General features: G+C 41.4%; 2 protein-coding genes across 2 annotated transcripts in view; both read left to right on the forward strand.

Moving 5' to 3' along the window:
• Positions 1-4,271, forward strand: part of hcn4 (hyperpolarization activated cyclic nucleotide-gated potassium channel 4) — a 99,290-nt gene extending 95,019 nt beyond the window's left edge. The window contains exon 8 of the mRNA XM_084351080.1: positions 4,192-4,271. Coding sequence (XP_084207206.1) covers positions 4,192-4,196 — 5 coding nt within the window. The 3' untranslated portion in view covers positions 4,197-4,271. The remainder of the gene's footprint in view (positions 1-4,191) is intronic.
• Positions 4,192-16,137, forward strand: LOC311256987 (uncharacterized protein). Its single transcript, XM_084352408.1, has 14 exons — positions 4,192-4,287; positions 4,416-4,527; positions 4,622-4,785; positions 5,715-5,967; positions 6,631-6,755; positions 6,960-7,110; positions 7,402-7,509; positions 9,149-9,387; positions 10,889-11,000; positions 11,226-11,389; positions 14,331-14,583; positions 15,195-15,319; positions 15,532-15,682; positions 15,959-16,137. The coding sequence occupies exons 1-14, from the start codon at positions 4,198-4,200 to the stop codon at positions 16,066-16,068; spliced, it is 2,157 nt and encodes a 718-aa protein (XP_084208534.1). The 5' UTR covers positions 4,192-4,197; the 3' UTR covers positions 16,069-16,137.
• The last annotated feature ends 336 nt before the right edge of the window (positions 16,138-16,473 follow it).

The following is a 16,473-nucleotide window of genomic DNA, read 5'->3' on the forward strand; positions in this document are numbered from 1 at the left end:
CGCGGACGTCTCATTACTCTTAAGAAGCACTTCCTCGTTTCCTCTCAAGTCCCATGGGTTCCTTGTGTCTCTCCATGCATCCTCAGTGAGAGGGACTAATGCTGTGCTCCAGTCAAAGTCAAAGGTCGAAATTTCCTTGTTGACATTTCCAGCTCCTGACCTCCAGGCATTCCAGTTCATGATGCCAGAAGTTAACAAAAACTTGGCTGACCGTAACAAGATGATGTCTCTTTGGCAAGTGTACACACAACTGAACCCCCAGCAGAGCTGCCACCTTGCAAATTTAAACGAAATAGAGAAGGGAAAATGACAAATGAGGTAATGAACACTATTGTACATTTTATTGCACAGCACTTTAATACTTGGAAATGTAATTAAATGTTCCATTTACTAGACTATTACAAATACATCCTACCTCCTCCCCATGGGTGCTACAATTGTTGACAACTGCTCCCTCATGAAGTCGGAGTCGACTGATTTGCCCCGAGGTTACAAGAAGGTTCTGAGTTGTTTTGAACATAGCATAATGCTGCATTCAGGTGCTGCTCCGTAGGAAGAGCAGAGGAAACAATACAATGACTATACAATACATGACTTTGGCAAAAGTTTCTTAACATCAACCCAGTGTTTCCTTTCGTCTGCCATTTTTTCAGCGTCGTACGTATGATGACGTCAACTCGGCAAGTCGTGTACCAAACTTTTTCTCAGACATTCCGAGTTGTTGTTCTTACTTGAGAGGGCATTCACGTGAATTTTCCCAGTTGGAAATGCGTTTTTCCGATAAATAAGGCGCAAGGAAAAGTAACGCAAGTGAGGGAGACGTGAATGCAATTTAAGAGAGACTTGGGAAGTAACCAGAAGCAATGTGCACTGCTAGCTTATTCTTTACTGTGTCGTTAAGGCAATAAGTATCATGGGCTAATACACAATACTGACTATAAGAAAACAATAAACTATACAATAGCCAACCAGCTGACATGATGCTTCCCTGTCCACTGAACATGAGTGTTCCGCCACATTAAAGCATACAGAGAGAACTCGCTAAATGTGCATCTGGCTGACAAAACCCGAGTGTGTGTTGAAAATGAAGAACAGTAACTGTATATCTCTCTCTACTGTATGTGTGGCTGTATTCAATCGACATCCCGCTCCCCTCCCCATCAGCAGTAACATCCAGATGAAGGGCTGCTAAGTCAGCTCTGGTCCAGCCTGCTCTTGCTCCACAGCCTCAGCCTCCCAGTGTGTGTGTGCTGCGGACAAAGATAGGACTCTCAAAGGGCCGGCACAATGCTGGGCGGCTCAAAGGCTCCCATTCCTGCTCGCTCCCCTCACTCACCCTCTATCACACTTCTTCTAATGGAAAAAAAATAACCCGGCCCACACATCAGAACATGCTGTAGCATTGACAAAATGACTTATTACTCCTCGCCGCACACTTCCCTCTCCCTCCCTGGATTCATCAGGCTCCCAACCTCCCCTCAAAATGGCTGGCACCTCCTGGCGCTTGTCTAGCCTGTCACCCTTCCTCTGCAGTGACCTTGAGACAGAGATGAAGGAGTGATGGTGCTCCCATAACTGCTGCAATACAGTCCCCCCCCCACAAAAAAAAATACACAGAGGCAAGATGGCTCTCACTTACACTGACAGCTGGAGGAGGGGGGGAAAAAAACCCTCTGCATATCCGCATCAATCAAAATAGGATTAGGGTGCCTCTCTCTGGTCCTTTTTATTTCCCATTAACTTGAAGTTGCTGATGAAATCCGAAGCTGTTGAATGGTAACTGGGGGTTGTGGGGATACAATGTAGCTTTTACTATCTGCAATAAATAAATCGAATTAAAAAGACAACAACATCTATATTGTTGCAAAATAACAAGCTAAAGTATTGGCATGATCGTTAACAGAGTGTTAGCGTGGAGGCTTTATTGTAACACTGATGCATTGCCGCTGTCAATGACACAGTGGGGGCAGACTCTTCTCTGACAGATGAAATGACGTGACAATGTGTGAAACAAAACTGTCTGCTGTGATCAACCACCTTCACAGGCAAAATTATCCACCCCCTCCGAGGAAAATGTTGTGACCGGGGCACGTGACCCATCGGATGCCATTCTACCATGTCCTGGTGGAGTAGGGACGCAGACAAGAGATGATGCATGAATTCTTAATCAAATAAAGACAGTGCGAAGTGATAGGAGTGGAAGGCAATCGTCCTGGTCATGCTGAATTAATGAGGCACCGGCTTCCTTCCGCATGCCAGGTTTCTGAATGACTCGGCTCATCACCGCTCACTTGCTGGAGCCTTCTTTACCGCCTGAATGTCAGGGCCCCAAACGCCACCCTGTGATATCCTCTCTTCAGCCACAACTGAAGGCGCGATAAGTTTACAGGCCGATTCTCCTCATGACCTTGAGCTCGTGCAGGGGAGGGCGGCTCTCAGCAGGAAATTTTGAGTTTTCAGTCTCCGCTGAGGAGTAGGCATCCATGGCTCAGCTGATGGGTGAGAGCGGTGGGGTCCCTGTGAGCGGCTGTCAGGTGACCCTGTCCAAAACACCCTCCTCCGACCACCTGAGCCTCAGCGCCCGTCTGCTGGCCGTCGAGTCAGGCGGCACAGAACCAATTCATCACTTCACACCAATTCAAGAAATCCAGTCGTACCTCCTCGCTCACACTTCTACCTCTTTTCTTAACACCTGTGGGGATGTCACCGTGCAGCCCTGCCAGAGAAATGCTGCTGTGTCCTTTCCCCCGACAAAGTAAAAAAAAAAGAAAGAAATAAAAGTAAAAATGACTTGTGGAAGAGTTGGGCATTCCCATGGCAACCAGGTCCTGTGGTAGAGGCAGGAATATCAGGCCAAGCCCAATGCCATTTGCATACAAATTGCCCAGCTGGCACCTTGTTGTTATGACAACGGCACACAGCTCCCAGAATTCATTTGGAAGTGAAATACAAAAGGAAGGCAGCCAACGAGGAGTCATTGATAAAATTCCTTTTCATTTGTAATGAAGACGTTACTGACACTATGTTCTCATGTGAATCCAATCATCATATAATACCTGCAGGAAATGAGAAGAAAAAAAGTCATATACTATATAAGATAATGATTTTGAATGTAGGTCAGATTGAGTGGAATGTTAAATGGGTATATATGCGCTGCATGTTCACAGTCATTAAATATGTTTCTAACACTTGGTATCTTACTATCCAGACATGACAATCAAGAAACAATCTTTCTTTCTTGACAAACTCATCTACAAATTCCACATGACCTCTGGAAGATACTTTCCAAAGTGCATCCGTCTTCTCCTTGGCTCACCTGATTTTGCAAACCTTTATATAATTCCTCACAACGAGCCATGCCAAATCCACAGAGCTTGAGAGAGAAAGTAAACTCCGCTGACAACACAGTGTCCTCTGCTGGCAGCATGCGGCAGGAAGTTTACACAGCCGCCTGTCCTGCTAAACGGATAATATTTAGCTCAAGGGCAACTGAGCCGATGCTTTTCCATAGTCATCCTGGCTCAGCTTACTGGCCAGTTAAATTACCCTGCTGTGGACTCCGATGAGCGTTCTGTGAACCCAGCATATCTATTTATCCCAGCCAGCCCCACAAGACCCTGGTTTAATCATTGGCTCCTGTGCGGTTGTCAAACCATCACAGGCTAATCAGTGCCTCTTTCTGCAGGAAACAAAGCAGCGCCTTGTTCCAATACTTGACCTGTACTAGTGTGAGAGAGTGCTGATCTATGGGCAAGGTGAGCCTTCGCCCTGTACTCATTAAGCTGTGCATTTTTTCCTTCGTTGCGTTAATGATGAGGGCCCCGATGATAGTCCTGTTACAGATTGTTAGAGACAACTGGTGCAAACCACCTCAGCCCGTATTGAAAGGTCTGTGTCAGCAACAACACAACAACACAGCACTGTGTGTGTGTGTGTGTGTGTGTGTGTGTGGGGGGGGGTTATTTGTGTTGCACCTTCTAGCTCAGGGTGGGAGCAGAAGGAAGGTGACACATCCTGCCTCCCCAGCATATAAATGCAGGAGCCTTCTCGCTCAAGTGCCGCTGGCTCCAAGGCATGACAGTTTAGTCCGTTTCTTCCCCCGAACGTGCAACCTTTCCCAAGGTCACAACTTGCCAGCAGCTCAGATCTTTACTAAAGCACCATCCTGCTCATTTGTCACTTACCATCCAGTTTGACATGGCAACCCGGTGGGGAATCTGTGGTGCGGGGAAGATCAGCCATGACTTCAGCGTGGCCATGAAGACTCTGCCTTCTGGAGACCACCAGGTACTCTATCCAAACAAACCCACTACATCTTCATCGTCACACAGGATGTCAACCCTCACACTGAAAAGAGCTGATGACAGAGCAGCACAGTGATGAGTATGTGTGTGTTTTCTCTCTCCTGCGTGCAGATAGCAGTCATTGCATCGAGGAGCTTGGAGCGTGCCAAAGAGTTTGCCAAGAAGCATGGTATTCCTAAGGCTTACGGCAGCTATGAGGAGCTGGCCAACAACCCAGACATTGGTGAGTAAAGAACGATGAGCGGCCTGGCTGCACGGGCAGAGATAATGGCGTGTTGCTGTTTGAAGCTGAGCCTGGAACATCTGTGTCCTCACAGACATTGTGTACCTGGGAGTGCTGCACACAGAGCACTGGCAAGTTGGTCTGCTGTTCCTCAAGGCTGGGAAGAACGTGTTGTGCGAGAAGCCTTTCGCTATGAACTCCAGACAGGTGAAAGACCTCGTCGCAGCAGCCAAGAAAAACAATGTCTTCCTGATGGAGGTAAGATTTAGGGGATACCATCAGGCATGTAGACCTTTGCCTAGAGGCCACTCGCTGTATGTGGGTATTTTATTGCAGGTGCAAGACAAAAAAGTGTGCTTAGAGATGAAACCGGTAATAATCTTCACACACATCCATCTTCCCTTTTAGGTATCTTCAGAAATGTAAATGTATCAAAAAAAAAAAAAAAGAGATTTAGGTAAGTATAGTGATGCCACATACATGTCTGTATGATGAATATTAAGCTACAGCCAGTAGCTACAGCTAGCCTGCCTCTCGTACCAGCACCTTTAAGGGTGACTACTAACCCTTGTTAGTATATTTGTATCTACTTTTTCATGCTGTATCTCCTCTTCATCTTAGAGACAACAACAATATTACATTCCTGCAGAAAAGGAGGCAGCAGTTTCAGGACCGCTGTTCTGAAACAAGATTTCACATGGTAACTAGGGAGCAGTAGAGTCCCTGGTTGATGGATTTTGCTGCCTTCAGAGAGAACAGGGCTAGCTGTTACTCCATTCCTAGCCTTTGCTCTCAGATAAGCTAACCAGCAGCCGGTTGTTAATTTACCAAACACACAATTGAATAGCATCAATCTTCTCATCTAACTATGGTCAAGAAATCAATTAAGCATAACTCCCAAACTGTTTCAAACACTACTGCTGGCTGTTGGCATTGAGACAATACATGTTAAAGTTTGTCATTTTAAGCACAGGAGATTCATGTAGGAAGCAGAAACCATGAACGTCCTGGGAATATTTTATGACTCAGTACAGGAAAACATCATGTCATGTCATGTTTGACCAGCACATCTGCCACAGTATCATGGGAGGTGGAGGGAGTGGAGAACTGAGGTAATAAACTGCTGCTCAGGTGAATCTCTGTTTACTGTTGTGGTGGTGCTAGGTTGTCTGCTCTGTCCCTCTCAGGCCATCTGGTCACGCTGTTTCCCCGTGCACGCTGAGGTGCGCAGGCTTCTGGCAGAGGAGGCAGTGGGGGACGTGAAGCTGGTAAAGGCCTACTTCGGCTCCCCTCAGCTCCACATCCCCCGCTCGGTGGAGAAGGAACTGGGCGGCGGCGCGCTGCTGGACATAGGAGTGTACTGTCTGCAGTTTGTGCTGATGGTGTTCAATGGAGAGAGGCCAGAGTCCATCCAGGCCACAGGGGTGCTGCTTGACTCAGGTATGATTCAGCACACGGGTCACGCAGCGGAGGTGGGATGTCAATTAGTATCATTAACCACAGAGCGTCAATCAGTGATCACAAACTGCCTATTGAAACTGCTTACCATAAAGAAAAGAGACGAGAATAAGAATCCCTGCTGAGTGACTAAACTTAGACGGAAAATCACTTTTTTATGAACTGTCCAAAATGTAAACACCTCAGGGAATAATTCTTCACACAGAAAATCCCAGACTTATCTTTAAAATGTCAGACTAATCCAAATCCTCCCCCTGAGAATACAGTAATACAGTAAAAGTGGCAGGGGAATATGTAAGTGCATGTCTTACGGCAAGATATCCTTCAGTGTAAGACCATCACATCACGCCGTGCATTTAATGAGCATTTTCTCATCTTTTACTAACCTTTATGGAGCATATTTAACAATTTATAACATGACAAAAAATGTGTGTGAATATTTGTGACCTTGTCTATTTTAATCACAAAGTCATGCAAATAAAGCGAAATAGAAATTCAGCTTTTACCTAAATGAACTCAGCTGATAAAAAAATACATTGAATTGACCTGAAGTGAACTGAACGGGCTGATATCAACAGCAGCACTGTTAGCTGCTCGCCAGTTTTACATTGATTTACTTACTACTCTTTTGAAATGTTTTGTCAGGGGTGGATGAGTCAGTGGTCGTGGCGATGAAGTTCTCCAGGAACAGGATGGCCGTCTGTGCCTTTTCGATCTCGGCTCGCCTTCAGAACGACGCCGTCATCAGCGGCACCAAGGGCTCCATTAAAGTAGGGCTATGCTAGTCTTGTACAGGAACATTTGACTTAATTAAGAAATGATTGAGACGTGCAAAAACTGAGTTGACTGCTAATTACTTTCACATTTAATTAAATTGAAGTATGCGGGACAAAGATCCATACCCGCTGCATTTGATGATTTACGAGTTGACTGATTGGATTAACACAAGTGCATTTCCTCTTCGACCCCTCCAGGTTCTCGGCCCCATGCACTGCCCCACCACGCTCGTGGTGAACGACAAGGAAACGGAGTACCCTCTGCCTGAACCCTGCCTCCCTCTGAATTTCACCAACAGCACCGGGCTTCGCTTTGAGGCAGAGGAAGTGAGGCAGTGCCTGCTTAAAGGTGGGTCATGTGGCACATTTTAGTGTTGTGAGAGAGCAACGCTGCAGTTTGGTGAAATGATTGCTTTCCTGAAGCTTGAGATTGATTCACAATCAATGCTGTTTTGAGTCCTTGGTGTGTCCTCTAGCTTATACACTCCGTATGGTTGTGCCTCCTATATTAATTAGCATAATCTTTACATCCCTGCTTCGACATAATTTATGCTTCATTGTAAATATGTGCATAATTTAACCGCGGTTATAAACAGACTTTTCAGTCAGTGTGATTTTTTAAACTCCTCTTCTCCTGCAGGACTTAAAGAGAGCCCCCGGATGCCTCTGGCAGACTCCTTCTTACTGACAGAGCTCATGGATGAAATCAGGAAACAGGTGGGAGTTGCCTTCAGCCAGGACAGCCAGTGACATCACTCAAAAAGCCTGGCTGTTTCACCTGACCTAAACCTACTCAGATGGAACAGAGGGAGGGGGCTGCTCGAGGCAGGCTTTGGATCTTTGGTATAAGAAGATCACTCATGGCGCTGTGTGACAAAGCCTGAGCAGACGCAGTGTCACTGAGGCAACTGTGATTTGGATAACAGAGAAGAGGCCACTGAATTAAAGATACAATCGGCAAATTATTGAATATATTTCTTTCTCTTGTTTTTTTCCCCCCCAACATCTTAAACACCGATTAGAGCTCGCAACATTGACATTCTACATCAGAGCCACCGTGTAAACACCTTGTAGGTCCTTGTCATACAGCACACAAACACCGTCAGTGAAAAATAAAAGTGGTAGAAAACAATCCAGATAAATCACACGATGTAAACAAATAGAGCAACCATGTGTAACCCTCCTGTCATCAAGTCCTGGGCCCTTTAAAGACAAACACAGCTGTCACCGTGCAGTGTGTGATTGATGAATCCAATAAAGGACTGATTGTGAAAGCCTTGTTTCATTCCAAATATCATCCGCCGGAGAGGAAAGAAGAGACTTGGAGTGGCACATTTGAATCAAAGTGTTCTGTCATGTCTGACCCCTGCAGCCGTGTACAAATAGATTTGTGTTCTCCGAAACAAAAATAGGTTGCACTGTCCGCTTTTCAAGGGTAGGACAGAGAGAAAGGCCTTTATGAGTCAGCAAAGAGCATGCCTCATTTAATACTTGTTCCCAACCTTTTGGGCTCACAGGAATCCTAAAAACTGGAGGTTATCTGGGTTCATGCAGGATGCAGTCTATGAATACAAAATGGCACATTTTAATGCATCAACATTACTTTGCCTACTTTATTTCTTTTTCATGAATGATTTTGGAAAGCTGCACATATTTATTCAAGAAGAAAATAAACATTACATATTGATTTCTCTCTGTGCCACAACTCTAACCCCTCACATGCAGTCATTTTAATAAAGAGGTTTAATAAACGGACCACCCAGCCTTATGCAATATGATGAATATCAGCCCGGACAAAGTGACAGGTCCCTCTGCATGTCTGCTTTTGGGAAGGCCGTTTTGTGACTGACCTCTGACCACATTTGGTCATTACATGGAGAAAAAAAAAAGTCACCCTGAAAAGCAGCACAAGAGATGCAGCTGAGAGTTAAAATACCAATGTGTTATTACTTATTATTATTATTATTATTCTTGTTATTATTATTATTGTTATGTAACTTGACTTAACTCAAGCGAATCCCAAGGGAAATTGTCAGTGAAGCACGATACAGAACAATTCACATCATTAGTGAGTAGTTGCCTAAAAATAAAATACAGACTGAGGTAAAAAAATTAAAATTAAAATAAAATTAAAATAACTGTAAAATAGTAAATAGTAGATTAGAAAAAGGATTAAATAATAATAATAATAATAAATCATATTCACATACATATAATGCAGCTCAAAGTGCTTCACACAGACCAAAAACAAAAACATAAAACACATAAAAATATATATAACATCAAAAAATAAATAAGAATAAAATAATACAAAATAAAATAGAAACAAAATCGTATGTGTCTTATAATCACTATCTGGAGGTCACGTTTTTGTGTCTGTTTGTTAGCACAAATCATCATCATCGCCACCATCATCATGGCCACATCATGTTTGTGTTTGTGCTACGTCACACAGTCAAAACTGATACCGTGGCGCCACCCTGCGGCGGAGAGCTGCCACTGTAGCCGACGCCGAAACTGTCAGTCTCACTCCAACATGGCAACCAGGTGGGGAATCTGCGGCGCGGGGAAGATCAGTAATGATTTCACGGTGGCGCTGAAATCTCTTCCTCCTGGAGACCATCAGGTATCAGTATGAGTAGACGCGTAGACACGTGATGCACCTCGTGTTTCAAAATGCAGGATGTCGGTGAGAGACGGTGAGGTTCGTGTGATCCGCCCCGGCGTGGTGTCAGCAGTTTGTCACGCTCTGAAGTTCACGCCATCAAAACCAGGCCTACACGAAACGATGGACACGTGTAATCTGCGGCTCCGAGGAGCTAAATAACACTTAAACATGACATCAGGGCGTTTTAATACATTGGAGGCTGAAGTCTTCAACATGTCGAGCACTTTGACACCCATTTGTTTTTTACCGTAAGTTTGAAAAATGGGCATCTTTTTTTTTTTTTTGCGCTCAACCACAACTATTATGGTGATTTTTAAAATGTATTTATTTTATTTTTTATTTTTTTTAATGCCATTATTGCAGCAACGAATAAATTGAGTCAAACAGATTAAAAGGAAGCCTCAGATTATGCACCATTAACGGGTTTACAGACAGACTAAATGTAATTGGGAGTCAAATGTAATTACAAATGTAATTGAAAGTGCCAATTACGTTGTTTAGCAATGAATTAAAGATGACTTCTGTAAGACATAATTTATTAATTGAGTGATGCAGAAAATGTAACATGATACCATATTGAGAAGAGAGCATTGTCAGTAGTCAGACAGCCCTCACATCAGCCTTCAGCCAAGTTTACAGACTGCATCAGGTTAGATTGTAAATTGGGGCCTTTCATTAAGTTGAAACAGGACCACCACAATAAAACATGTTTCCAAACTGTATTGACAGGTTGTGGCTGTGGCAGCTCGCAAGTTAGAGGATCTGAAGTTCACACTATCAAAATCAGGCCTAAATGACACGATGGAGACATGTAATCTGCGGCAAATAACACCTAAACATGACATCAGGGAGTTTGAATACACTGGAGGCTAAAGTCTGCAACATGTCAGCACTTTGACCTCCATTTGTTTTTTTACCGTAAGTATGATCAAAATGGGCATCTAATTTTTGTTGCGCTCTAAGACAAATATTACGGTAATTAAAAAAAAAAAGTGTTTCCTTTTTTTCTATTATTGCAGCAACAAATAAATTGAGGCAAACGGATTAAAAGGAAGCCTCAGATTATGCCCCATTAACTGACTTACCACACTAAATGTTATTGGGAGACAAATGTAATTAAAAATGTGCCAATTATGTTGTTTAACAAAGTATTAAAGCAGTGATTAAAAACATCGTCAGTAGTCAGAGAGCACTCACATCAGCCTTCAGCCAAGATTACAGACTGCAACAGGTCAGGCTAAATAACACTTAAACATGACATCAGGGAGTTTAAATACAATGAAGGCTCAAGTCTGCAACATGTCGAACACTTTGACATCCATTTGTTTTTTACCGTAAGTATGAACTAAATGGGCATCTATTTTTTTTGCGCACACAAACATGATACTTTTTTTTTTTTCTGTCATTAAGATGGAACAGGACCACCTCAATAAACCATGTTTCCAAACTGTATTCACAGGTTGTGGCTGTGGCAGCTCGCAAGTTAGAGAACGCACAGGAGTTTGCCAGAAAACACAGCATCTCCCGAGCATATGGCGGCTATGAGGCGCTGGCCAGAGATCCAGACATAGGTGAGTTTCTGTCACACCGTTTGAGCAGCAGATGTTTGGGATTTTCAGCTTCAGGACACTTCAGTCAAAGCTCAAACTAACGGTAAACACCAACCCTCAGCCATCTGCTGAATCTTCACTAATTTCCAGCTCAGTTTGACCCACAGCTGTTTAAATCTTCTGTTTTTACGTGACAGAGTATGCTGTCTTTTACCAGTGTGCTCTCTGCTTTTTGTGTGCTCGCAGATGTGGTGTACATTGGAGTTATCCATCCGTACCATCTGAGCACCTGTCTGCTCTTTATGAACGCCAAGAAGAACGTGCTGTGTGAGAAGCCGCTGGCCATGAACACCAAGGAGGTGAAGCAGGCCCTGGCCTCTGCCAAGATGAATGACGTCTTCTTCATGGAGGTACGGATGGTGCTGATAAAAAATGACAAAAAAAATAATCTTGATTCCTTTAATTTCTTCTCCATTTTTGTTAGAGCTCTTATTGGAGCTTACAACATATTTGTTCAAAAAGAGTGATTGAACAATGACTGCAGTATTATGTGATGCTACTGTAAGAAAGTGCAGTCTGTGACTATAAATCGTTAACAAAAAAGAGTTTTTCTTTTTTACAGTGATACTTATTTTATTACAATTTTTTAAATGAAAATATGAAATCATTCCTGTGTGTACAATACAAAACATAACATAAATGATTATTCTTAACAAAAATGACAAAAATGGCACAAAAACGCATTGATTCTAATACGGGTCATTTTTGACCCACTTATGGAAGCTTGGGGTAGTAATACAAAAACAAAAAAGATTTAAAATGTATAAAAGGTAAATTAAAATTGTCATTGGCATCACATCAAAAACATGTTTTTTGAGGAATACCTGGAATATGAAATGATAAATAAATATAAATGATAAATTTTCATTATGAAGATATTGCAAGAAAACAATGTCACCGGGTCATTTTTGACCCACTTGTGCATCTAAGGGTTAAGGAAAAAAGTCAGAATTTTTTTTAAAAAGTGAAGGGTTTTTTTCCCTAAAATTTTGAGAAAAGGTTAAGGTTTTTTTTTTCCCCTTAAATTTTGATGAAAAGTTAAGGGAAAAAGTCGGAATTTTGATAAAATGTTTAGGGTTAAAGTCAAAATCTTTAGAAAAAGTTGAGAAAAAAAAAAGAATTTTGAGAAAAAGTTAAGGGTTTTTCCCCTTAAATTTTGAGAAAAGGTTAAGGTTAAAAGGGAACATTTTTGGAGAATAAGTTAAGGAAAAATAGTTAGATTTTTGAGGGGGAAAAAGTCCAAAATTTGAGAAAAAGTTAAGGGAAAATAGTCAGAATTTTGAGGGAAAGTTAAGGGTTTTTCCCCCTTAAATTTTGAGAAAGAGTTAAGGGAAAAAAGGTAAATTTTTGGGCAAAAAGTTAAGAAAAAAGTCAGAATTTTAAAAAAAAGTTGAGGGGAAAAAGAGTCAAATTTTTGAGAAAAAGTTAAGGGAAAAAAAGTCAGAATTTTGATAAAAAAGTTTTTTTTTTCCTTAAATTTTGATGAATAGTTAAGGGAAAAAGTCAGAATTTTGATAAAAAAGTTGAGGGAAAATAGTCAGATTTTTGAGGAAAAAATGAATGGGTTTTTCCCCTTCAATTTTGAGAAAAAGTTCAGGGAAAAAGTCAGAATTTTGATACATTTTTTAGAAAAAGTTTTGCGGAATTTTGAGAAAAAGTTAAGGTTAAAAGGGAACATTTTTGGAGAATATGTTAAGGAAAAAGTCAGATTTTTAAAAAAAAAAGTTTGTTGAGGGGAAATAGTCAGATTTGTGAGGAAAAAGTCCAAATTTTTTGAAAAAGTTGAGGAAAAAAACTGAATTTTTCAGAATTTTGGGAAAAAAATAAGGTTTTTTTTTTCCCCCTTAAATTTTGAGAAAAAGTTAAGGTTAAAAGGGAACATTTTTGGAAAACAAGTTAAAGAAAAAGTCAGAATTTTAAGAAAAAGTTGAGGGGAAAAAAGACCAAATTTTGAGAAAAAATTAAGTACTCAGATTTTTTAGAAAAAGTTAAGGGGGAAAGTCAATTTTTTTAGAAAAAGTTAAGGGGAAAAAACAGAATTTTTCAGAATTTTGAGAAAAAGTTGAGGGTTTTTTCCCCTTAAATTTTGAGGAAAAAGTTAAGGGGAAAAGGTAAGTTTTTGGGAAATAAGTTAAGGAAAAAGTCAGAATTTTAAGAAAAAGTTGAGGGAAAAAAGTCAAAATTTTGAGAAAAAGGTTGGGGAAAAAGTCAGAATTGTGATAAAAAGTTGAGGGAAAAAAGTCAAAATTTTGGGAAAAAGTTTAGGGAAAATAGTCAGATTTTTGAGAAAAAGTGAAGGGAAAAAAGTCAAAATTTTGAGAAAAAATTAAGTACTCAGATTTTTTAGAAAAAGTTAAAGGGGAAAGTCAATTTTTTTAGAAAAAGTTAAGGGGAAAAAACAGAATTTTTCAGAATTTTGAGAAAAAGTTGAGGGTTTTTTCCCCTTAAATTTTGAGGAAAAAGTTAAGGGGAAAAGGTAAGTTTTTGGGGAATAAGTTAAGGAAAAAGTCAGAATTTTAAGAAAAAGTTGAGGGAAAAAAGTCAAAATTTTGAGAAAAAGTTTGGGGAAAAAGTCAGAATTGTGATTAAAAAGTTGAGGGAAAAAAGTCAAAATTTTGAGAAAAAGTTTAGGGAAAATAGTCAGATTTCTGAGAAAAAGTTAAGGGAAAAAAGTCAAAATTTTGAGAAAAAGTTAAGGGAAAAAGTCAGAATTGTGATAAAAAGTTGAGGGAAAACAGCCAGAATCTTGTGCCATCAGTGATGGCTGCATTCCATTCAGGTGAGCTGGTTTTTGTATTGGTGCATGCTAACTGACATGGCTTACTGGGACACACAAGTCTAAATGTCTGCTGTGAAAAGGGACTGCAAGACTGTACAGTCTGTCACTCTGGAAATTATAATGGCATGTATCATATTTTGCATTTAATGTCCCTGAAAAGTTCTTCCATCAAGAACATTGCTTTGTGTTGAAAAGTGGCGGGACATAAGGGCTCTAAAGAAAACTAAAAAAAACTAAAATGGTATTCACTATATGCACTTTTGGGTCCTACTATCAAATGAAGGGTTAGGAATGTTTTTAAATTTTTTTTCTTTAACAAATTATGCATTTATAAAGTGATGGGGGCAAAATATTCCATTTCGCTAAGTGGTAGGGACATGTCCCCAGCATCCCCAGTGTAAATTAAATCTATGCCATCATGTGATTTTCCTGCAAACCCTTGTTAATAATTTAAGCTCTAAGTTAGTGCCTATAAATATAACCATATGTTGCCTCCTGTCCTTTGCTCTCAGGCCGTCTGGACCCGATTCTTCCCGGCCTCGGTGGAGATCAGACGACTGCTGGCCCAGGGGGAGATAGGCGAGGTGAAGATGGTAAGATCGGAGTTTGGCCTGCCGTTGCATGATGTGGCAAGAGCGGTGCAGAAGGAGCTGGGTGGAGGAGCAATACTAGATCTTGGCGTCTACTGCCTGCAGTTCACTTGCATGGTGTATAATGGACAGAAGCCAGAGAGCATCCAGGCCACGGGGATCTGCCTGGAGACAGGTGATGAAAAAGAGACCAGTAGGCTCTCACAGATATGATTTCTTAAGTCACCTCGTTAACATGTGGAGGAGTGGTTCTTTCTGGGTTCAAAAGTACGTTAAGAAACCTGTTGTAATGTTTGAGTCATCCTCCTAACCACCACTGCTTTCTCTTTCATCAGGTCACACAGGTTGTTACCCATTGACCTCAGTTGTATACATCAGTCTGCAGCTCCTCATATGATAGCAGATGGGAGGTTTTAAGTTGGAGCTTATAAATTCTTTACTCCGGCTCTCCTACTGTTGATTTGGGAATTTTTAACCAAGGGAGTGTCTGAGTCTGATAAGACTTCACCTCTTATCTCTGTTGCTTCATTTCTTTCTTTATGTGTTGACTGGCACAATAAAGGTTAAGGGTTGATAGTGCTGCCCAGCATTCATACATACAGGCTTTGTCTTCGATATAAAACACAGCAGAAATAAGTGACTTATCATTCTGTTTGCAGAGGACACATGGAAAACACTACAACAGCCACTTATGTTGCACTTTTTAAAACCAGGTCTCTACATTCATGTCATTAGTTTCCTGGTCTCTTCATCAAATGTGACTCATATATTCGTATGTTGTTGCAGGAGTGGATGACACTGATGTTGTCACTCTGAAGTTCTCCAACAACAGGATGGCAGTGTTCACCTGTTCTCTTGATGTGACGCTGCCCAATGAGGCCGTTATTGTGGGCACTAAGGGCACCATCAGGGTAGGTCATCACTGCAGGGCTGCGTGACCAAAATAAAATTCAAATGCTGTTCCCTTTCACACTGTGTGCTGTTGTAAAGTAATACAAGGACGAGTGTGAAGCAACTTAAGAGGGAAGTTAGGAAGTTGTGCAACACAAAGAAGAAGTATTCACTGCACAGACTACTGCATATACCGTCACTATGAAAATATCTTGTTGCCTACTGTTTTTAGATCCCTGAGCACATGTGGTGCCCCACAACATTGGTGGTGAATGGGAAGGAGACCCAGTACCCGGTGCCAGAACCCCATTTGCCTCTAAACTTCACCAACAGTACAGGGATGCGTTACGAAGCAGAGGAGGTTCGACAGTGTTTGCTCAAAGGTACTGTGACGTTTAGCATATCTTAACCTGCATTTATTATTACTACAAGGGTGTATTACCCTGTTGACATAATGTTTAAAACAAGCACAGTAATAGGCATGCACTTGTCAGATTTATGAATGTAGAGGCCTTGTGTTACTTGTTATACACATACACACCACAGGGTGGCATCAGAAACACTGAACTCTTAATGGCCCTTTTACTATGTTCATAGTGTACTGCAGACTTCACAGTACACTGTATGTCTTCTCACACATCTATGATTTCCCCATGTAGGGCTGAAGGAGAGTGCAGTTATGTCCCATGCTGACTCTCTTCTGCTGGCTGAGGTGGAGGACGAGATCCGCAGGCAGATAGGGGTGGTGTACAGCCAGGACAGCCAGTAAATCATGAGTCACATTCCCTTGTTGTAAACAGCACATTTATGGTGGAGAATAAATCATCATGTGTGTTCAGACTGCGTCTTCTTTTTCCTCGTGTGGCTGATCATGATCGGTCTGAGTATGCCGACTCTTGACATATTTGTAAGTTTTTAAGTCTGTCATGAACTACATGGTAAAACATTTGATTATTATATACATTCTGCCGTGTTTCCCCGAGGTGTGTGGAAGAGTTGTGTGCAGGAATTTATTTGGTTTGGAGTTTACAGACAAAACTAAAGAAGTCCGTTGAGGACTAATGACAACCATTAGATCTCCCATTTAGTTAGTTTTGATGCTCTTCAAATTGATTTTACATCATTTAGCAAAGATGGTGCCAAAAAGGCTGCTGCACCTAAAGCCTTATAAAAA

Source organism: Pagrus pagrus (assembly GCF_965226575.1).
Source record: "Pagrus pagrus genome assembly, chromosome: 1".
Taxonomy (NCBI): Eukaryota; Metazoa; Chordata; class Actinopteri; order Spariformes; family Sparidae; genus Pagrus; species Pagrus pagrus.